Source organism: Schistocerca nitens, chromosome 1 (assembly GCF_023898315.1).
Source record: "Schistocerca nitens isolate TAMUIC-IGC-003100 chromosome 1, iqSchNite1.1, whole genome shotgun sequence".
NCBI classification, from domain to species: Eukaryota; Metazoa; Arthropoda; class Insecta; order Orthoptera; family Acrididae; genus Schistocerca; species Schistocerca nitens.
Window position 1 is genome coordinate 354718938 of NC_064614.1, and position 21833 is coordinate 354740770.

Below are 21833 nucleotides of genomic sequence, written 5' to 3' on the forward strand. Positions count from 1 at the left end.
TGTCCGTCAACCTCAATGCATTTGGCAATACGTGTAACGACATTCCTCTCAACAGCGAGTAGTTCGCGTTCCGTAATGTTCGCACATGCACTGACAATGCGCTGAGGCATGTTGTCAGGCATTGTCGGTGGATCAAGATAGCAAATATCCTTCAACTTTCCCCACAGAAAGAAATCCGGGGACGTCAGATCCGGTGAATGTGCGGGCCATGGTATGGTGCTTCGACGACCAATCCACCAGTCATGAAATATGCTATTCAATACGCTTCAACCGCACGCGAGCTATGTGCCGAACATTCATCATGTTGGAAGTACATAGCCATTCTGTCATGCAGTGAAACATCTTGTAATAACATGGGTAGAACATTACGTAGGAAATCAGCATACATTGCACCATTTAGATTGCCATCGATAAAATGGGGGCCAATTATCCTTCCTCCCATAATGCCGCACCATACATTAACCCACCAAAGTCTCTGATGTTTCACTTGTCGCAGCCATCGCGGATTTTCCGTTGCCCAATAGTGTATATTATGCCGGTTTACGTTACCGCTGTTGGTGAATGTCGCTTCGTCGCTAAATAGAACGCGTGCAAAAAATTTGACATCGTCCCGTAATTTCTCTTGTGCTCAATGGCAGAACTGTAGACAACGTTCAAAGTCGTCGCCATGCAATTTCTGGTGGATAGAAATATGGTGCGGGTGCAATCGATGTTGATGTAGCATTCTCAACACCGACGTTTTTGAGATTTCCGATTCTCACGCAGTTTGTCTGCTACTGATGTGCGGATTAGCCGTGACAGCTGCTAAAACACCTACTTGTTGCAGATCGTGGTCGACGTTTCACATGTGGCTGAACACTTCCTGTTTCCTTAAATAACGTAACTATCCGGCGAACGGTCCGTACACTTGAATGATGTCGTCCAGGATACCGAGCAGCATACATAGCACACGCCCGTTGGGCATTTTGATCACAATAGCCATACATCAACGTTTTTCCGCAATTAGTAAACGGTCCATTTTAACATGGGTAATATACCACGAAGCAAATACCGTCCGCACTGGCGGAATGTTACGTGATACCACGTACTTATACGTTTGTGACTATTACAGCGCCATCTGTCACAAAGCGAAAAAAGTGGTCCAACTGAAACATTCACATTTCGTTACGTATTGCACGAACATGTATTAAAAAATGGGAGTTCCTATTAAAAAAAAAAACCCAGTTGATATCCGTTTGACCGATGGCAGCGCCATCTAGTGGGCCAACCATAGCGCCATCTGGCTTCCCCCTTCAAGCTAGATGAGTTTCGTTCTTTGTAGTTTTTTCGTTTGACGTTTATTTCGTGAGATATTTGGCCTGGTCACTATCAATGGACCACCCTGTATATTTTAACTATCATTCTCACCATTTCTGTGATTTTATATCCCCTTTTTTCGCCTTTTTATGTGTGAGTTCCCTCTTTTTATACGTTTGTAAAGCCACTCGGCTGAAGAGCGGTGGACTGTGTCACTACCAGCCCTCCCCTGCCCATATGGGGCAGGAGCATGAAATTACAATAAAGGAAAAAAACACTGGTATGCTGGGCTTGCTATTGCCTCGGAAGGTACGGAATCCAGTTAATTTTAGCCCGCTGCATACGATTCTGTTCATTGGATATGAAAACAGTCATTGTCGGCAGGTTACACTTGGGGCCTGAAGATGACACCATTTGGTGTCAACACTAGCAGTATGTTTTAAAAAGAATAAACGACGTTGGATTCAAATACAGCCACTGGTTTTGATATCATTATTCAAGTATTCAGATGAAATACTTGGGTTTTTATGATTGTATTTAAATGATCAGGTCGCTGAGGCATGAAAGTTTATCAGTGAATACTATAATGATGTAGTAACAGATTTAAAAGAATAAATTACATATTTCAAAACAATTCAAACTTTGTAGATATTTCTTTGGACCCATTATACATTTCGAATACGATACAAGAGCTTAAAATTTCAAGTTTATTTACGAATGTATGTGAAGCTTTTCACATCCTTTGCACTGTTTCAGTGGCTGTAGCTCAAGCTCAAGCAAGAAAGGTCGTTCAACACTCAGACTTCTGTTGAAAATGTCTCGGATCCACTATGCAACAATAACATCTCACAGATTTGGGGACCTCGGCGTCTGACTCTAATTTGGCAAAACAACCAGACTTTGATAATGTGATTCAAACATTTGCTGAACGAAAGGCTCGCAAAATGCCATTGACAGTCTTATAGGCCAATACGTTACGCTATACCACCTGTTGCTGTTGCAAGACTCATTGTGGTTTACATGCGAATGTGCTGATGTCTGTTAGGTGGAATGTGTGGGCACAACGGGAACGAGCGGGTACAGAACACTTCATATCGCAGCGCATCTTACACCAAACATTCGTCGGTGTGCAAATCAGTATAATACTTAGCGTTTTGTTTTGAGGTGCAGTCAAAGTAAATTTATCCAATTTAAAAAATAAAATTAAAAAGAGCGTACATATATTTCGCAACAATTCATTATTAAGTATTTTCTAATGTCAAACTAGAAAATTCATCCGCGCAGATCTCTGTCGAGCAGTCATACAGTTCCTTAACTGTGATGGTCTTGCGTTCCTAATAATTGTCTTCATCACTACTTTCCAGACCAACATTCATTAAAGTACGATCTTCCAGTGGCACAAGTCTGCTACAAACTGTTTTCTTCCTACGAAATTATTATAATTAAATATAATGAAAACTGCATTTATATACATTATTTAAATTTGTAACTACCGTCAATATAGGATAAATATGAGTGAAAATATGTGTGGAAATCAGAAATGTGAATGCAAAAAATGTGCTCTGGAAAAAATTAGGTCAGTTCTGTAATCAGGAAGCCTGTCTCTCAGCACTTTCGTAGAAGCATAGGGTTACAGACTTTAATATTCGGAACTAAGTAAACAAATTTCACAGAAGTTATTCTGTGACTTAATATAAACTAACTTCAATACTTCATTGTTTACATGGTGAGAATTACAAACGAAATAAACTCACCTAAAATCTAAGTGACGAGCACTGGTTAGGAAATCTAAAATGCATGTAATAGGTGGTATGAGCACTTGTTCATCTTTACTGCTGTGAAGCACATCTCTTCTATTGCACTTCAGAGTCATGTTTACTGGACATTTTTTCTTGTTTTGGTTCATGCTACCACCTCACAAAATATGGAAGGCAAAGAGCTTGAAGTAGAAGAAATTTGTTTCACAGTATCTATAATTAAGAAGTGTTCATAAGTCATAAGGTATGCATTTTAGAGCCCATGTTTACTGGACTTTTTTGTTTCGAATGATCATTCCTGTCATATTCCTGAATATTGACCATTTCTCCTGCGACACCCTGTATAAACTTTCTGCATCATGTCGAAACACTTCGCGTAATTTCTTCGGGGGCTAAATTCAACACAATGTCATGTCACAGACTGTATAATTCACTCGATTGTCTGTAATAGAGAATAACACTGCATGCAAGATACGAACGAACTTAGTGCTATTAATAGTGGCTAGACAATACACGCGTTTGTACTACTGTGTGCTGTGATTCATCCTACTGTACCATAAAGAACTATTAGTACGTTCGAATTTCGTCAGCAGTATCTCGTATGATGGATACTACAAATTGCAGTTGTGGGAGTATGTTTAGTGTTTAATAAGAAATTAGGGGTGATCGAAAGAAAAGATACGAAACAAAACCGTGGGTATAATTGAAGCCTTTATTCAAATGTAATCACCGGAGACTTGAGTACAACTGTTTCACATGCTGAAGGATTGTCTGTTCCCGGAATACCCGTGGCTGTGACAGGAGCCAGTTCTCCATTGTGTCCAGTTCGTTGTCCGAGTTGATGCGCTTCGCTTTGAGATGTTTTCTTGGCGGCCAAACGCATGGAAGTCGCAAGGCGACATTTCTGGGCTGTAGGGCGGATGCTCAAGCTTCTCCCACTTCAACTTTGCCATTATATTTTGTGTGGTCTTGGAGACGTGTGGACGCGTGTTATTGCCGAACAGAATCACTCCCTCCCTGATCAACCCAGGCCGTTTTCTCCTGACGGTTTCAAGGAGCGCAGCCGACTTCCTTCCCCGTCCTTCCCTAATCCGATGAGCTCGCTGTCTGGTCTCCTTCCCCAAAACAACCCAACCCTTCTCGTGACGGACTTGACTAGGCTACGGAGCGTCTCATAGCGCACGTTACTGCCAATGCTCTTTCCGTGCTCAGGGAATGCGATGAGTATTGTATTTCGGACGTCGAAAAAGACGGTGAGCATCAAAATGGTTCAAATGGCTCTGAGCACTATGGGACTTAACATATGAGGTCATCAGTCCCCTAGAACTTAGAACTACTTAAACCTAACTAACCTAAGGACATCACACACATCCATGGCCGAGGCACGACTCGAACCTGCGACCGTAGCGGTCGCGCGGTTCCAGACTAAAGCGCCTGGAACCGCTCGGCCATTCCCGCCGGCGGTGAGCATAACCCTGCATGCTTAAGACACAGATTCGAAGTTTGTAGAGGAAGGTGACAACACTACATTTGCACACTTAGATGTCTCACTACGTCATCCCAAAGTGACATAAGTAAATTCCAACCCATTTGGTTGTCACGACGTTTCGTATCTTTCTATTTGAACACTCCTTATATTTGTTCTATATTTCATACCAATAAGTATTTTTTTTACAATGTTCCCCGAAATGTGGTATGTTTAAACAATATCAAACCTCATTTAAAGTGACAATAAAATTTGAATTTGGAGATGGGCCCCAGTCACACAGTGGCTGTCAGCAGCCATGGGCAAGAATGCAACAGTGTTCCTGCGAAATAAAATGACACGCGGAGATAACGACCCTTTAAATTATTTTGCACAATAATGTAAATATCTTTATGTGTAATCGAAACAGAAGTCATGATGCTACAGATTATGAAATACCTCTGTACAATGCTATTGTAAAAAAGTATTGTTTCGTAAATGAGTTTGGCATATACTGGACAATAGTGAATACCGGGCGACGTGTATCGATACCTCCGCACCTGGTGTCGTCCGTGACATCTATCGAGTTACATTGCGCGTACAGTACATGCGTGGTGATGAGACTGGCAGAGTTACCGCTGGCAGGCTGAAGGGGTCGCAGCTGAGCACGATCTTGGCGGCGGCGTCCGTGACGGCGCTCCAGCGGCAGGCGTACGCGCCCTGGAAGTAGTTGGGGTACAGTGGCGAATAGAGGGTGTAGGTGGTGCCCACCGTCACCTCCTGGTACAGGTCGCAGCCGGTGAAGTTCTGGCCGCGTGCCGCACCCGCCACCGCCGCCACCACCACCAACCACAGGGCCTCTCGCATTCTGCAACAGCCCACCCACCATTGCTGCATCTCCTCAGTGTCCTCCGCCTTAATGTCTATACAATGGGTCATACCCCCAAACGAAATTCCGTTTATAAACCCTAGAAATTTAGCGCGGCTGTCTCGTGCGCTACGGTACGGTATTACTGTGGCTAGGAATACAGGGCGTTAGAAAAAGGTACGGCCAAACTTTCAGGAAACATTCCTCACACACAAAGGAAGAAAATATGTTATGTGGACATGTGTCCGGAAACGCTTACTTTCCATGTTAGAGCTCATTTTATTACTTCTCTTCAAATCACATTAATCATGGAATGGAAACACACAGCAACAGAACGTACCAGCGTGACTTCAAACACTTTGTTACAGGAAATGTTCAAAATTTCCTCCGTTAGCGGGGATACATGCATCCACCCTCCGTCGCATGGAATCCCTGATGCGCTGATGCAGCCCTGGAGAATGGCGTACTGTATCACAGCTGTCCACAATACGAGCACGAAGAGTCTCTACATTTGGTACCGGGGTTGCGTAGACAAGAGCTTGCAAATGCCCTCATAAATGAAAGTCAAGAGGGTTGAGGTCAGGAGAGCGTGGAGGCCATGGAATTGGTCCGCCTCTACCAATCCATCGGTCACCGAATCTGTTGTTTAATAGCGTACGAACACTTCGACTGAAATGTGCAGGAGCTCCATCGTGCATGAACCACATGTTGTGTCGTACTTGTAAAGCCACATGTTCTATTCTAGCAGCACAGGTAGAGTATCCCGTATGAAATCATGATAACGTGCTCCATTGAGCGTAGGTGGAAGAACATGGGGCCCAATCAAGACATCGCCAACAATGCCTGCCCAAACGTTCACAGAAAATCTGTGTTGATGACGTGATTGCACAATTGCGTGCGGATTCTCGTCAGTCCACACATGTTGACTGTGAAAATTTACAATTTGATCACGTTGGAATGAAGCCTCATCCGTTAAGAGAACATTTGCACTGAAATGAGGATTGACACATTGTTGGATGAACCATTCGCAGAAGTGTACCCGTGGAGGCCAATCAACTGCTGATAGTGCATGCACACGCTGTACATGGTACGGAAACAACTGGTTCTCCCGTAGCACCCTCCATACAGTGACGTGGTCAACGTTACCTTGTACAGCAATAACTTCTCTGACGCTGACATTAGGGTTATCGTCAACTGCACGAAGAATTGCCTCGTCCATTGCAGGTGTCCTCGTCGTTCTAGGTCTTCCCCAGTCGCGAGTCATAGGTTGGAATGTTCCGTGATCCCTAAGACGCCGATCAATTGCTTCGAACGTCTTCCTGTCGGGACACCTTCGTTCTGGAAATCTGTCTCGATACAAACGTACCGCGCCACGGCAATTCCCCGTGCTAATCCATACATCAAATGGGCATCTGCCAACTCCGCATTTGTAAACATTGCACTGACTGCAAAACCACGCTCGTGATGAACACTAACCTGTTGATGCTACGTACTGATGTGCTTGATGCTAGTACTGTAGAGCGATGAGTCGCATGTCAACACAAGCACCGAAGTCAACATTACCTTCCTTCAATCGGGCCAACTGGCGGTGAATCGAGGAAGTACAGTACATACTGACGAAACTAAAATGAGCTGTAACATGGAAATTAAGCGTTTCCGGACACATGTCCACATAACATCTTTTCTTTATTTGTGTGTGAGGAATGTCTCCTGAAAGTTTGGCCGTACCTTTTTGTAACACCCTGTATGCCGGGTGATCAGAAAGTCAGTATAAATTTGAAAACTTAATAAACCACGGGATAATGTAGATAGAGAGGTAAAAATTGACACACATGCTTTGAATGACATAAGGTTTTATTAGAACAAAAAAAAAACAAAGTTCACAAAATGTCCGACAGATGGCGCTGGACAGCAAGTGCTACCGTGACGGGTGAGAGGTTCGCCGATATGTTACAGAATCGCATCATCCCCAGCCTGGCTGATAAACACCTGCTGGAACGTACGACGTTTATGCAGGATGGCGCTCCACCCCATATTGTTAGACGCGTGAAAGATCTCTTGCGCGCGTCGTTTGGTGATGATCGTGTGCTCAGCCGCCACTTTCGTCATGCTTGGCCTCCCAGGTCCCCAGACCTCAGTCCGTGCTATTATTGGCTTTGGGGTTACCTGAAGTCGCAAGTGTATCGTGATCGACCGACATCTCTAGGGATGCTGAAAGACAACATCCAACGCCAATGCCTCACCATAACTCCGGACGTGCTTTACAGTGCTGTTCATAACATTATTCCTCGACTACAGCTTTTATTGAGGAATGATGTTGGACATATTGAGCATTTCCTGTAAAGAACATCATCTTTGCTTTGTCTTACTTCGTTATGCTAATTATTGCTATTCTGATCAGATGAAGGGCCATCTGTCGGACATTTTTTGAACTTTTGTATTTTTTTTGTTCTAATAAAAACCCAGTCATTCCAAGCATGTATGTCAATTTGCACCTCTCTATCTACACTATTCCGTGATTTATTCAGTTTTCAAATTTATACTGACTTTTTGATCACCCGGTACAAGATTTAAAAAGACATGCCGTGAAAACTACAACACATACAGAAAATAGACATATATCAGTAGACAGAGAATCTCTCCAAGCTCTTAACTCACATCACTGGTACTCGATGTGGGCTCCGTTTGTGACCCAGCTAACGTCAATACGGTAGTAAAACTCTTGCCATACACGTGGCAACAAGTCATTGTGAATGACCATATTAATCATTCTTCCCTGCAACTCTTCCAAATTAAGTGGCAGCAGACGTGGAAACACAAGATCTTTGACATAACCAAATCGGAAGAAATCACTTGGAGATAAGGGGGGGCCTCCGAGGAAGAGAGTTATGATGGGGAGGACGTCCAGTCCAGTTCGCCACTGAGGTAATCGCGAAAATATGATTAGTGAGAATGAACAGTTCAAATCTCTAGTCGTTCAGATGGATAGTAAACTGTCGTGCAAAGCCCACCTATATCCAGGACCTTGTTCAAAAAGTAAATCCTGCTTTATTTGCCATTGGGCCAGTATCTGAAATAAATGATAGTTCAGCACGAAAAGTTGTTTACTTTGCTTATTTTCATTCGCTTGTGACGCGTGGTGTTATATTTTGATTCAAAAATGGCATTTTTGGCTCAGAAATGTGCGGTTCGAGCAATGTGTGGTGTAAGTTCCCGAACCTCCTGTCGACCCCTGCTCAGTAATCTGGGAATTCTTATACTGGTCTCACAATACACATTTTATTTAACGTCGTTTGTTGTTAACAATATCGGCTTATTCCCAAGAGTTAGCAGCTTTCACTCAGTTAATACTAGGCAGCACCTCCTTGAGTCTTGTGCAGAAAGGCGTGCAATATTCTGCTGCATCCATTTTCAGTGGGCTGCCATGTGAATTCAAAAATCGAAAACAGTAATCCATGCACTTTCAAGTGTAAACTGGAGAGTTTCTTCATGGCCCTCTCCTTCTATTCTGTCAAGGAACACACGGAAAAATTTTAAAAAATACCATAATTCCTGTGTTACATTGTTGATCATGTTTATTTAAACTCACGGCTTGTCGCCTGCATAAGATTCATATACGTTTCATTTTATCTGTTATTACTCTTCTGTTATAATTTCATGTACTGACTGGTTCCATGACCATGAAGACTTGCTGCTCAATTTGGCCCTACAGAACATGACATGTAAAACATGTAAAAAAGAAATCTGAAAGATGGCGTGGTCTTGTTGCAAACTGAAGTCTCCACTGTCTTGCTATAATTGTGGCATAAGCCATTCCTGCAGCATGTCTGGGTGTACAAAACCAATAACAGCTTTCTCCGCAAAAAAAGCCCGAAAACTTTTAAAGACGACGTGGCACAAAAGACGTTAAATTTAGGTCAATCGTGTGGATATTCAGTGCTTCAGACACATACATAAAACATGGCTTGGTCACTGAAAACCAACTTTTCCGATAAATTGTTTTGTTTCAATAGCCGCCACAAGTACCTGCAACAGACTGAACGAAGCTCACTGTCTCTTAGTAGTGGGCGCATGTAACAACCGCAGCCGGTGTGATTTAGGGGAATCTAGGTGTATGGAATCCCCTCCCTGTGGCAGAGTATTAGGCGTATTTCTAGCAGCTATTCACATTAGATTAAAAGTATTTCAAGTTGTTGATTGTTTTAAAATGAAATGAAAATTGTCATGTTAATGAACTGCACGTTTTGTAAATGTACGAGATTATACAAGTTATTTGTTTTTCTAAAAGAAACTGCAACCAAGACGAGGAAAAAGAGTTATAGGTACACCAATATTGTATCAACATTTATCGTCATGCCATATTTAAAATCATGTCTACGAACATAAATGAACTACATCCTTTGTTGGGACAAATACACTATCAGACCAAACTTATCCGGACACCGCTATATAATGCCGAATTGACCACTAATGTCACGAAAGGCTGACCCGCCATTATAAAAGGAGCGCGGAGTATTGTGCTGTCAATAGAGAAACAGTGACTGCACGATCGATCGGTCGAGACAGCCCGTGACTTCAAACGTGGGCTTTTCACTGGATGTCACATGAGTAATAAATTCATCAGGGACATTTCAACCCTTTTAAACCTGTACAAGTTGCCTGTCGGCGATGTGACTGTGAAGTGGAAATGTAAAGGAACAACCACAGCTGAACCGAAACTAGGCAGGCAGATCTCGTGTACTGACGGACAGGCGCCATCAAGTTTTACACAGGGTGGCTGCAAAAAATCCCATGAAATCAGCAGAAAGAATCACTCTTGAGTTCCGAAGTGCTATCAAGTAGGGATGTTGAGGAAATATCGATATACTGATACTTTTCCAAAAATTACCGACACATATCAGCGATATTATTCCCCGATATACAGGGTGATTATAATTAAAGTTAAATTTTCAAACTGCTGTAGAAATAACACCGCTGGTCAGAATGACGTCAAATTGCAACCGAATATTATCGGAGAAGGGGGAAAACGTACTGCAGAAGAAAAATAACAAATGACAAATGAATCATGCAACAATGCCTAAGGTGTACGTTTGACGTTAAACAAGCTGTACTACTCAGTGTGTTTGGGTGTGCAGGTGTGATACTGTTAGTTATGTAAGTCCAGCCACCACGGCAAGGTCATATCGCATCGGATGGGAAAATCGGTTTTTAATTGTTCTGATGCCAAAAACGGCATAAAAAACATCAATCACATCGGTTTTTAATTGCCCTGAGACCAAAAACCGCATAAAAAGCATCAATCACATCGGTTTTTTTAATTGTCCTGAAGCTAAAACCGTATAAAAAGCATCAGTCAAAATCAGATCAGTTTATTAATTTCCGTGTGACTGGCGCAAAACATGTGCAATATGCTGTCCACCGTTTCAATATGCTGTCCACCGTTTTCTGCAACAAGTTGAAATCGAGAAACAGCATGTTCCACAACCGATCGAACTGTTTCCGCGGTCACGTTCAGAATGTATTGCACAATGCGTGTCTTCAATGCAGTTGAGTTTGAAATCGGAACACTGAACACAATATCTTTCAGATAGTCCCACAGCCAGAAGTCACACGAATTAAGATCAGGTGAGCGGGACGCCAGGCTGTAGGTTCAAGATGGCTCTGAGCACTATAGGACTTAGCTTCTGAGGTCATCAGTCCCCTAGAACATAGAACTACTTAAACCTAACTAACCTAAGGACATGACACACACCCATGCCCGAGGCAGAATTAGAACCTGCGACCATAGCGGTCGCGCGGTTCCAGACAGTAGCGCCTAGAACTGCTCGGCCACCCCGGCCGGCAGGCTGTAGGCAAATGGCGGCTGATAATTCTAGCATTTCCGAAATGGTGCTTCTGTAGCTGCTTAACTGGATTTGTAATGTGCGGAGGTGCGCCATCTTGCATAAAGCCGGAGAGCTGGAATGACGTGGTTGCGCAAAAGACATTCATCGCGCTTACCAGTGACGGTACAGGTAACAGGATAGGAAGCACCTATGTCTTCGAAAAAATACGGCCCTGTAATAAATGATGTCGTAAACCCACATGACACAGTACCCTTTTGTGGATGAAGTGGTACTGGTTGATTTGCGTATGGATTTTCTGTTGCTCATATTCGACAATTCTGTGAATTGACGTATCCTGTCAGATAGAAGTGGGCTTCGTCTGTCCACAAAATCTTCCACGGTCAATCATTGTCCACTTCCATGCGAACAAGAAATTCTAAAGCAAAGGTCTCTCTTGCTGGCAGGTAACAGGAAGAAACTCGTGCACATGGGTAATTTTGAATGGATAGCAAAGAATGATTTTTTTTAGGATTTTACACACCGTGCTCACGGGTATGTACAGTGTTCGGGCAGTTCTCCGTGCACTACACGTTTGCACACCATCACTCGTCTCCTCCTGCATTGCTGTGGCCACTGCTTCCACTGACGTCGAATTAATTCGTTTCATCCCTCAACCAGAACCCGTCTTTTCGAATTTCCGAATCATTTTCTCCAGACCCATGGCAGTCATCGGACTAACGCCTTTTTTCAAACCCTTCAGTGTCCGGAACTTCTGTAGAGCGACGTGTGCACAATCATTCTTGTAATACAGCTTTACAAGCAGAGCGCGATCCTGCATTAACACAGTTATGGCGAACGACGCCGACGCGAAAGGAGGAAAAGCCGTGTACCCGGCGTGTTTATACCGACTTTAATGGGTCGTGCGCATCACAGGTGTTTTCATTTTCGTTTTCCGACACATGCAGCGCCATCTAATGATTAATTTTCACACCATTTTTTTTTCTTCTGCCATACTTTTTCCTCCTTCTCCGATAATATTTCTTTGCAATTTTAAGTCATTCTGAACAATGTTGTTCTTTCTGCAGCGTTTTGAAACTTTAACTTTAATTATAATGCCGTTGTATAATTAATCAATATCAAAATGGCAGTATCGAGTGGAGATATTTTTATTTCATATTATATTTTTTCGCAATTTTCCGTAAATATATGAAATTGTTCTTTTGAAATTATAATAGAACATCACTATAGCTGCCAGGTCGCTGACGTTTGCAGAAATGAAAAGACAGGGAAGTCGGCATGGAGTGTTACTGACAAATCCGTTTGTGATGAAACCGAACGATGGACACATCGGACACCTTTTATCATGCCACTTGCATGCAGTTGCCATTGTTAGCAAAGTGGTAATCGTTTTCCTCTCTGTTCTTGCTCTAACGGGGATATGCAGGCAGCTTGCTTGTTGATGTACAGAATATCTAATAATAAATCAATACTTAAATATATAGATCTAAAACTGGCAGTATATTTACAGAGTGCAGCCAATATTTTATAGGCCGGTACGACAATATTTTTTCGTCCATGTATCGACACTTTTTCCAATTTAATGAGAGTCGATAATGTAATTTATTAGACTTTCCCGGTGATTTGATGACATCTCGTGGAAATCGGGTTTTCTGCCGGATATCAGCGTCTTCCAAACACGATATTTCGACGTCATCAGGTGTTCCCTGAGACTGGCTGCTTGACTGACTGACTGGAGTGTCTGATGGGTTCTAGACCCCTATATATTCCGAGGCCCGGGACAAAGTGTCTCTTCCCTCGTGTCTGGTAATTGGGGTTATGGATGGGGGGATTTAACTCGTTTGAGGATTTTTAGGGTGTTGGTTGACCAGGGAATGGGATGTCTGTAGTCGGCATCGTCTTGGTTTCCTGTGCCCCAACGCGCCGATGACGTTAAGGCTCGGAGAACGTACATGACCCTGGCCCCATCAAAAGGTCACGAAGTGCGTTCCCGGCGACTTGAGGTATATGTCGGACGGTTGTTGGCTGCTCTGGAGCAGCCTTCGCCTGAACCTTCTTCGTCTGAGCTTCTTCTTCTTCGTCGGACACCTGGGCTGCCTTTGGCTTGGTGGCTGTCTCAACCTTGTGGGAGGCGGCCATTTCGAGCAGCCCTTCTAACTGCTTGGTGATCTGCACCGCCACTTTCGTCTTGGGTGGCGGCTGGACGTGATCTGCCTCCGATCCATTGCCTCAGTGGGCTCCCGCCCCGAGGGGGGGGGGGGGGGGGAGTAGGTGCAGGGGGCCGCAAGGCTTTCGCGACAGAAGCCACTTCAGCCCGAGCCGCTGTATCTCTCTGTGAGCCGCAGCCAGCTCGTCCCGTAGGGCGGTCCTCTCTGCCGCAAATGCGGCTTTGAGGTCCGCTATAGCCTCTTCTGTGGCCGCACGGAACTTGTTGTGCGGCACTGCGGCGTCATGGCTGCGTCTTGCGGGGGGCGGAGGAGCCCCCTGATGGTGATGCTGCTGCTTTGTCCCTTCCGCAGGCGCTGGCCCACGGCCGGGACGTTTCCGTCGTCGCTTCTTCTTCCTCATGTTGCTCCCGCGACCCCAGTTAACTATATAACTGCAGCCACGGAAGCTTGCGACGTGCTTTACTCCGCAGTTTGCGCACTTCGGCGCCACATCGCGCGGCTTTGTGCAGTCGCGGGTGTCGTGCGCTTCCGCGCACTTCATGCGCACCACTTGGTTGCGCCGGCAGTATTTAGCCACGTGGCCAATCTGCTGGCACCGGAAGCACTGCACATCTCGGCGTGGTTTGCCGCCACCGAAACCGAGCGCCTCGGTGACAAGACGCTCCATTAAGGCGGCCACAATGCGGCGGCCCGGCCTCCCATCTCTTCTGGGCGGCATCTGGGTAGCATGCTGCTGCTGCTTTCATCTAATACTTTCCCCTCTTTGGGGAAGTGTGAGGGGGAGTTTGTAGCCTTTCGCCTTTTACTACCCTGTGTACTTGTGCGTGTGATTATTTCTGTACTTTTTTGGCGTCTGTGAAATGTGATGATTGTTCTGTGTGAGTCTGGTACTTGCCTGAGGTTTGGCGAGATAATTGTAGTAATTTGGGTAGGAGCAGGATTTGGGAATAGGTATTGGGATTTTTCTCTTCGACTTTGTCGTCGAAGATCGTCATGGGGCGATTGTGTTTATCGCGGGACATGTCATACCGACCTAGGGAGTGAATGAGGGCGTTTCCCGACCTGGAAGTACCTTCATAGAAGGGCCTTGCCAGGTCTTGAAAACGCTCTCTCAGGAGTGGGATTTCTGCAGCGGCATGCAAATCGTCAACAGGGAATCCTAGGGGTAAACGCAGTGCCCTCCTGAGGGCGCGGTTCTGCAGCCTCTGGAGTTTGTCCAGGTGCTGCTTCGCCGCGTATCCCCAGACAGGACACACGTATTCCATGACTGGCCAGATCAGGGCCTGGTATACGTTCACTCCTACTGAGCAGGAAAGGGAGCTGGATGAGTTGAGGATTGGGTACAGGATGGACATTCTGGCGCAGACCTTCCTATGGACCTCGTCTATGTGGGGTTTCCACGTAAGGCGAGAGTCCAAGGTTACGCCAAGATACTTGGCGGTTCTGCGCCAGGGGAGTTGGGTTCCGTTTAGGTGAAGGTGGAGGGGGGGGGGGCGTTGAGGAGGTTCGCGTCTTCCGAGCCTACGGGTAATCAGCATTGCCTGCGTCTTTTCAGAATTGATGGTGATTCGCCAGCGATGGGCCCAAGTTTCTGTGTCATCTAAAACCCTTTGTAGCCTACGGATGACCAGGTCCTTGTTCGCGTTTCTTGTGTAGAAGGCTGTATCGTCAGCGTACTGAGCGGTGCGCACCAGGGGGGCCGTTGGTGTGTCCGCAGTGTACAGACTGTACAAAACGGGCCCCAGGACCGATCCCTGTGGCACCCCAGCACGAATACGCCTCTTGGTGGAGGTGGCTGTTTCTACTTTGACAGAGAAAGTTCTGTTCGAGAGATAGCTTTTGATCTGCTTAACTATGCTCCCGGGGAACCCTTGAGTGTACAACTTGTAGAGTAGCCCTCTATGCCATACTGAGTCAAAGGCTTTGGCTACGTCTAGTAGCACTATCCCGCAGTAGCCTCTGTGGTTGAAGCCCTCTGTGGCTGCTTCAACCACTCTCATGATCTGTTGTGGGGCAGAGTGGTTCTGCCGGAATCCGAATTGGAAATCCGGCAGAATTTGCTCTCTGGTAATATGTTCTTGTATGGGTCTTAGCAGGAGGCGCTCATAGATCTCGCTGAGAGTTGGCAAGAGGCTAATCGGCCTGTAGTGCTGCGGGAATAGAGGGTCTTTCCCTGGTTTGTGTATTGCGACCACTTCCGCGTGTTTCCATCAAGCTGGGAACTCGCGGGTACGAGTAATCTCGTTGAAGACGTTGGCGAGGTGTTCGATCGCCGTGGGTGTGAGGTTTCTGACCAACTGGTTGGTGACATTGTCATGTCCTGGCGCCTTTTTGGAGGGGAGGGACCTAATTACTTTTTCCACGTCTTCAGGGGCAAAAACTGTGGGTTCGTCTTCTGGGTCCTCCTCAGCATTGAGGAAGACAGCCAGTTGACGACGGACCACTCTTTCAAGCTCATCATCCTGGGGTTCAGCCGCTTGGAACTGCTTCTCGAAAGTGTCGGCGAGGGCGTTGGCCTTTTCAGCATGGCTGTAGGCCACACCCCGCTCGCCGTGCAGTGGCGGCATCCTAGCGCGTCTTTTTGTGAATTGTTTGGTTGCTTGCCAAAGTGTGTGATCGTCTACTTTGAGGGTTGTGAGGCGGTTTTGCCATTACTGGTTTCTGTGCTCATTGAGCGCTACCTTCAATTCTCTCTGTAGACGATTGAGCAGCCTCCTTGTGACCTGGTTTCTGGTTATCTTCCACTCTTTTGCCACTCTGTTCTTATGTCGAATTTGAGCTAGCAAGTGTTCCGGGAGCTGTATTTGCGGCGGCGGGCCATCCCTTTGTGGAGGGGTGGCCTCTTCTGCTGCCTGCAGGATGGTACCTGTTAGGTCTTGTAGCGCTTGTTCTACTGTTTCGGCAGTAGGTGGCGGAGCGCGAGCGATATCAGAGGCGACAGTTTCTCGGTATCGCTCCCACTTTGTACGTTTGTAAGACGTCTGGTACCGTGGGAATGCTGCCCATTCTCCCACGTCGACCTCTAGGATCACTGGGTTGTGGTCGGAGGACATTCTGTTAATTGTCCTCGCGGTCACAAACCCCGTAATCCTCCTAGTGAGAGCTATGTCTAACACGTCGGGCCTGCCTCCATTTTTTGGAAAATGTGTGGGCTCGACTGGACCCCATGTTTCGAAATGGTGGTTGCGCGCTAGTTGTTGCAATCTGGCGCCTGCTCTGGAGGTTACTCTAGAATTCCAATCAGGATGTTTGGCATTGAAGTCGCCCCCTATTATGAGTTTGCCTCCAATTTGCCCTAGAGTAGCTATGTTTCTATCTGGTCTTGTGGGGGTCGGTAGATTGCAACGATTGTTAGGGGTCCAGTGGCAGTGGCTACTTCCACTGCCACTGCTTCGATTTTATTGGTAGCTGGTAAGAATACCTGGTGGTGGGGGATCCCTCTTTTTATGTATATTGCCACTCCTCCGCCATGGGTTGGCCTGTCTTTGCGATAGCTAACATAGTTGGGGACTGTCGCTTTTATTCCCGGTTTTAAGTGGGTTTCCCCCATCATGCATATGTCGATGGAGAACTCCTTCATGAGTTCTCTGAACTCGACCTCTTGGTTAACAATGCCGTCTGCGTTAAAGACGCACATTGTCAGGCCATGGATGTTTGGTCGTCTATCCATGATGGGGTTTTGAAACTACTGAGGAAGTCGCAGAGGGGAGCGACTGCTGGACTGTCGCCTGAAGGGCAACGAGGATCTGTGTGTTCTGCTTCTGGGCTTTCCTGAATTCCTTCATCATTTCCATGACGAGGTTCATGGTCTGCACCATTACGCCTAACAACTGATCCATGGGGGGGGGGGGAGTGTGTGTGGGGTTCCCTAGAGCTTCCTCCGTCATGGTGGACCTGGTCGTTGATGCTGTGTATTTCCCGGTGTTGTTCTCGTGATAGTGTCTGGTGTTGTGATGATTGGGCCACGCTTTCATGGTTCCTCGGAGGAGAAACCACTTCCGCATATGTCGCCCTCGGTGTGTCCGGCCTTGGTTTTACTCAGGCCTTGTCTGTGTGTGTTGTTGTATTTTGTTTTCTTGTGTAATTGGTTGGGTTTGTCGTGTTTTGTTTACGTGTGTGGGGGGCGGCCTTTGCCTGCTGTGAGTGTCTTTTGTGGACCTCACAACCTTGGTAACCCGCTGTGTGGTTTTTGCCACACAGCGCGCACCTAATTTGTGGGTCCGTGTGTTTTAGTGTGCATGTCCTGGTGTCATGGGCCTCGGCGCACTTCCTGCATCTCACTGACATGGTGCAGTGCGCAGCGATGTGGTTCAGGCCCTGACACCTGAAGCACTGCACCGTCTTGTTTTTACTGTGCAGCGGCTCCGTGGTGACAGGCACAGCCAGGACCATCTTAATCTCCCTCTTGTTTTGCGGTATGTCAGAGAGTGTTACCTGGTACAGCGGCCACTTGCTGTCTATGCTGCCCATTTGCTGTACCACCTTGATGACGTACCCCCGGGCAGTCAAGTCTGTTTTGATTGCCCGGGGGGACACTCGTCTTGGAAGGTCTCTAATAACTATGTTTCTGTTTCGTGTCTTTGTTGTTGGGAATGTGTAGTGAGGTATGTTTCTTGTGTTGAATAGTGTTTTGACTGTGTTGCAGTGTTCGAGTGTGTGTACTGTGACTTTTATTTTGTCTCCACCGGCGGGTTTTGCCTGGAAACTGCCTCCCCCGATTTCTGTCTTGAGCAACTCGAAGAGCTCCTCGTAGTTTTGAGGAAACTCTGCGACAATCGGGGGGAGGTGGTGGGCGACTTTGTTCTGTGTTTGTGTTGTGTTTTCTGTTGTCTCTGGCTCCTCAGCAACCGCCTGGAATCTGTTTGGGGTGGGTTCCACTGCCCGGGCTGGTGGAAGCCTCGGCTGGCGAAACGTTTTCTTCGCCAGCACGAAACCATCCGAATCCTGCCCGGTTACACGGTTCCCTTCCAGTGCTGGTGTTTCCTGGTCCCCTTCCAGAGCGACGACAGGTGCTGTCGGGGGCGCAGGCTCCTCAGAGAGTGTGGAAGTGGTTGGGGTGGGGCTGGTGGATTGCTTCTTCCCCTTGGAGTGCTTCTCCTTCCTGTCCTTCTTTACACGCCGCTGCTTGGATGTGGTGGACTTGTGTGGGGGGGATTTAAGGTATTTGGAACGGGTGGAGGACTGAGTCGAGGGGGTGGATTTGGGGAGGATTTTGGTCGGCAGACGGATCGTCTGCTTGCCATTTTTCATGGATTCAATGTATTCAGGTAGTGTGCCGGTGGCGCTGGCAAGCAGGAGCGGAGTTAGGACGAGGTTAGGAGGGGCGGGATTGCAAGTACTGACAATGTATGAGGTTGTTGGTGTTCTGTGTAGGGTGGCATTATTTGCTGTGTTATTTGCCATGTCTGGAGCGGAGAAGGGGGGCGCTGTCAGGGGGGTGCCAGTTACAGCCTTCGTTGGCACCGTTAGGTTTCCCGGCTGCATTGCTGGCCCTACTGTATTCGTGGACGCGGAGGTATGGACGGCGGCGGCGGAAACCTTTTCTGTGGTTCCGCGGCCGGCTTCCAGGTCCTGGCCCACAATTTCCCTACTCTTGGGAGGAGCAGAGCCTGGCTCTGCGGCAGCTGGGGCGCTCGAGACGGCCGACGACGCGGCCCGCGGCAAATACAAGACGCGCTTTTTGTCAACAGCGGTTGACCGCTTTGACCCCAAAGCACCACTGGAGCTCGACAACCTGCAGAACGAAAAGAAACACGACAATTCTGCTGCCGGGCGTCGCAAAGTAATGAATCCTGCCCGCCGCTGCTTGCTGTAGACCTGTGAGTGAGTTACCGCCAATGCTTTAATAAAAGCAGAGCCGAATAATCTCTTGTTTTGTCACCCGTGCAAGCGGGGGCCTATGGCTGACAGTACGCGAGTGAGAGGAGCGATACTCAACCCTCGACTGCTACTCAGCGAGTGGGCAGCATGCTGGACCGGATCGCATATTTATGCCTGCCCGGTGCCTGGTGTTCTGTTTGCCGTTCCCTAGTCGGTCCGCGCCCGCGAGTCGCGCTATCCTGCCGCTCTAGGTGTTCCCTATTCCGTCCGCGCCCACTCTGGCCGCCTCCAACTGCGGTCGTGGCCTCTCCCCACTCCCTGGCACTTCTGCTCAGCACCCCCCACCCCTCTTCTGGGTCCTCATTCTCCATTGGCTTCTTTCCCCCCCTCCCACCCTTCACTTTTCCTCTCCTTCCCCCCCCCTTTTTTATTTCTCCATCATCTGTCCAGTTTCCCCCCCCCCCCCCACCTGCTCTCGGCTGTGGTATGTCATATTTGTGCCCCCTTTTTCGTGCAGTGTTTAAGTGCGTGTTCAGTGTTGTGCGTCTTTCCACAGTGTTGCGAACAGAAATCATGCTGTCGCTGGATGTGCATTTTATATCTTGCGAACAGAAACCAGACTGTCGCCGTGTTTTTTAACTGTCTATCTGTTATTTTTCTGCTTCTTGTGTATTTTCTTCACGTCATCAACCCTGTGTTTTATGTTTTCAGTTCCAGAATTTTCTGCCATTTTACCTTTAAGTCACCGATTTTATCGCTGACTGTTATTTGTTTTATTATCTTCATCTTTTTAAAAACAAATTCTGTAGGCTGAAGAGCGGCGTAGTAAGCTGCTGCCAGCCCGCCCCCTTCGGGGGGAATTGAAATTCAATAAAGAAAAAAAAAAATCATGGCCTCCTGGTGTTGCCTTCTCGGTCCGCGCCCGTGAGTGGCGCTCCCCTGCCACTCTGGACGTTCCCTATTCCGTCCGCGCCCGCTCTGGCCGCCTCCATCTGCGGTGGTGGCCTCCTGGTGTTCCCTTTTCGGTCCGCGCCCGCGAGTGGCGCTCCCCTGCCGCTCTGGACGTTCCCCACTCGCGGCCGAGCCGCCGTAGCGTGAGGTCGTCCGCACGCCGCGCCGCTCCACCATGCAGCAGCTGGGGGCGCTCTCAGCCGCCGCCTACGCTGCCGGGGACGCCGAAAGAAGAGGCAAAATTGTTCGTGTCCAGTCAGGTCGCAAAAAAGACAGGCGAGATATTCTGGAAAGCCGGAATAGTAGGGACTGGATAGCATAGGGAACGCTGCAAGGTCAGGGCCCCTGCTGCGGCGGGACAAGCCCGCGCTTTGCCAGGACAGTCTCAATAAATTAGGGCAAAGTGAATTTCGCGATCAGGGAAAGTAGTCTCCCACACAAACCCTAACCATAGGAGAAAAATGCCCTCCCCGTGAGGTATACCAACTACCACCTCCGCCAGCCAGAAAATGGGGAAAATAGGACCCCATACAAAACTGACAAAAAACACAACACCAGACGGGGAAAAGACCCAAACAGACGGCACGACCGTGCCAAACTATACAACACCACGACTCCTTTCTCCCGCTGAGCAGCGGGGACGAGAAAAGGAGAGTGAAATATTAGCAAAAGAAATGGCTAAAAAGAAACTCGCCAAACCGGCGAGCGCCAAATACTCCACAGCCCGACAGAGCCGCCAAAATCGTGCTCTGTCCGCGCCACAAAAGAACACAAAGGGCACCCGCGTCGGCATCACGAAACCCACGCAAAAACCCCAACCAACCGCGTCGCGTCGACTTCCGCATCTGCGAGCAGACCGACGACGACGAACACACCAGAAAATTCCACCCCACGACAACAGCAAGGGGCAGGGAAAAGAAAGTCACAGATCCCCACAAGAATACCACACAATTTCGAGAGTCCCAACCAATTTGACGCCTTAGGGGACTCGGATGAGGAAGGCGAGACAACCGCCTCCCCAGACGTCAACCCGCCAATGCCACCACAGCAAACACCACCAGGGGATACGCCAGCAGCTTTCACCGCTACGTCACACGACGACAACTCGACTCCCGCCGTCGCGGGTCAACAACAGCCCACCGACAGCGGAGAGGACGAGACAAATCCAAGAAATGTACCACCAATAGTGGTGTACCAATTAGAGGGGTACACCAAACTAAACAAAGATATAAAAAGCAAGATATCAGGCCCCTTAAAGGCCATCTTCCGGGGTGACTCGGTTAAGTATAATTTCGAGTCCCTAAGGGATTACTATGCCGCGGCAGCCTTTCTAAGAGAAAGGGATGTACCGCATTATAACCACCAACCGCCCGAGAAAAAGGATTTACACGTGGTCGTCCACGGCCTACCAGCCCAAGTCCTAGAGGAGGAATTACGAGAGGCCCTTGTAGAGAAAGGTTTCAGACCTACATACGTGCACCAGTTCAAAAAACGAGCACGTAATTCACGAAGGCTCATCCGAGAGCCAACGTACAAAGTTTCCCTCCCCAGGGGCTCGGGCGGTGAGAGGATATACGAAGTGCGGTACATCCTCCACACAAAGGTGACGGTAGAAACCTACCGTCCCAAGGAAGGTCGCGCACAGTGTCACCGCTGCCAGCGCCT

General features: G+C 47.6%; 1 protein-coding gene across 3 annotated transcripts in view; it reads right to left on the minus strand.

The window, feature by feature from the left end:
- LOC126248801 (venom serine protease-like) overlaps positions 1 to 21833 on the minus strand; it is a 274056-nt gene that overhangs the window by 124287 nt on the left and 127936 nt on the right. For all 3 annotated transcript variants that reach the window (XM_049950197.1, XM_049950205.1, XM_049950214.1), the window contains exon 2: positions 5155 to 5386. In XM_049950197.1, the coding sequence (XP_049806154.1) occupies positions 5155 to 5385 (231 nt within the window). In that variant the 5' untranslated portion in view covers position 5386. The remainder of the gene's footprint in view (positions 1 to 5154; positions 5387 to 21833) is intronic.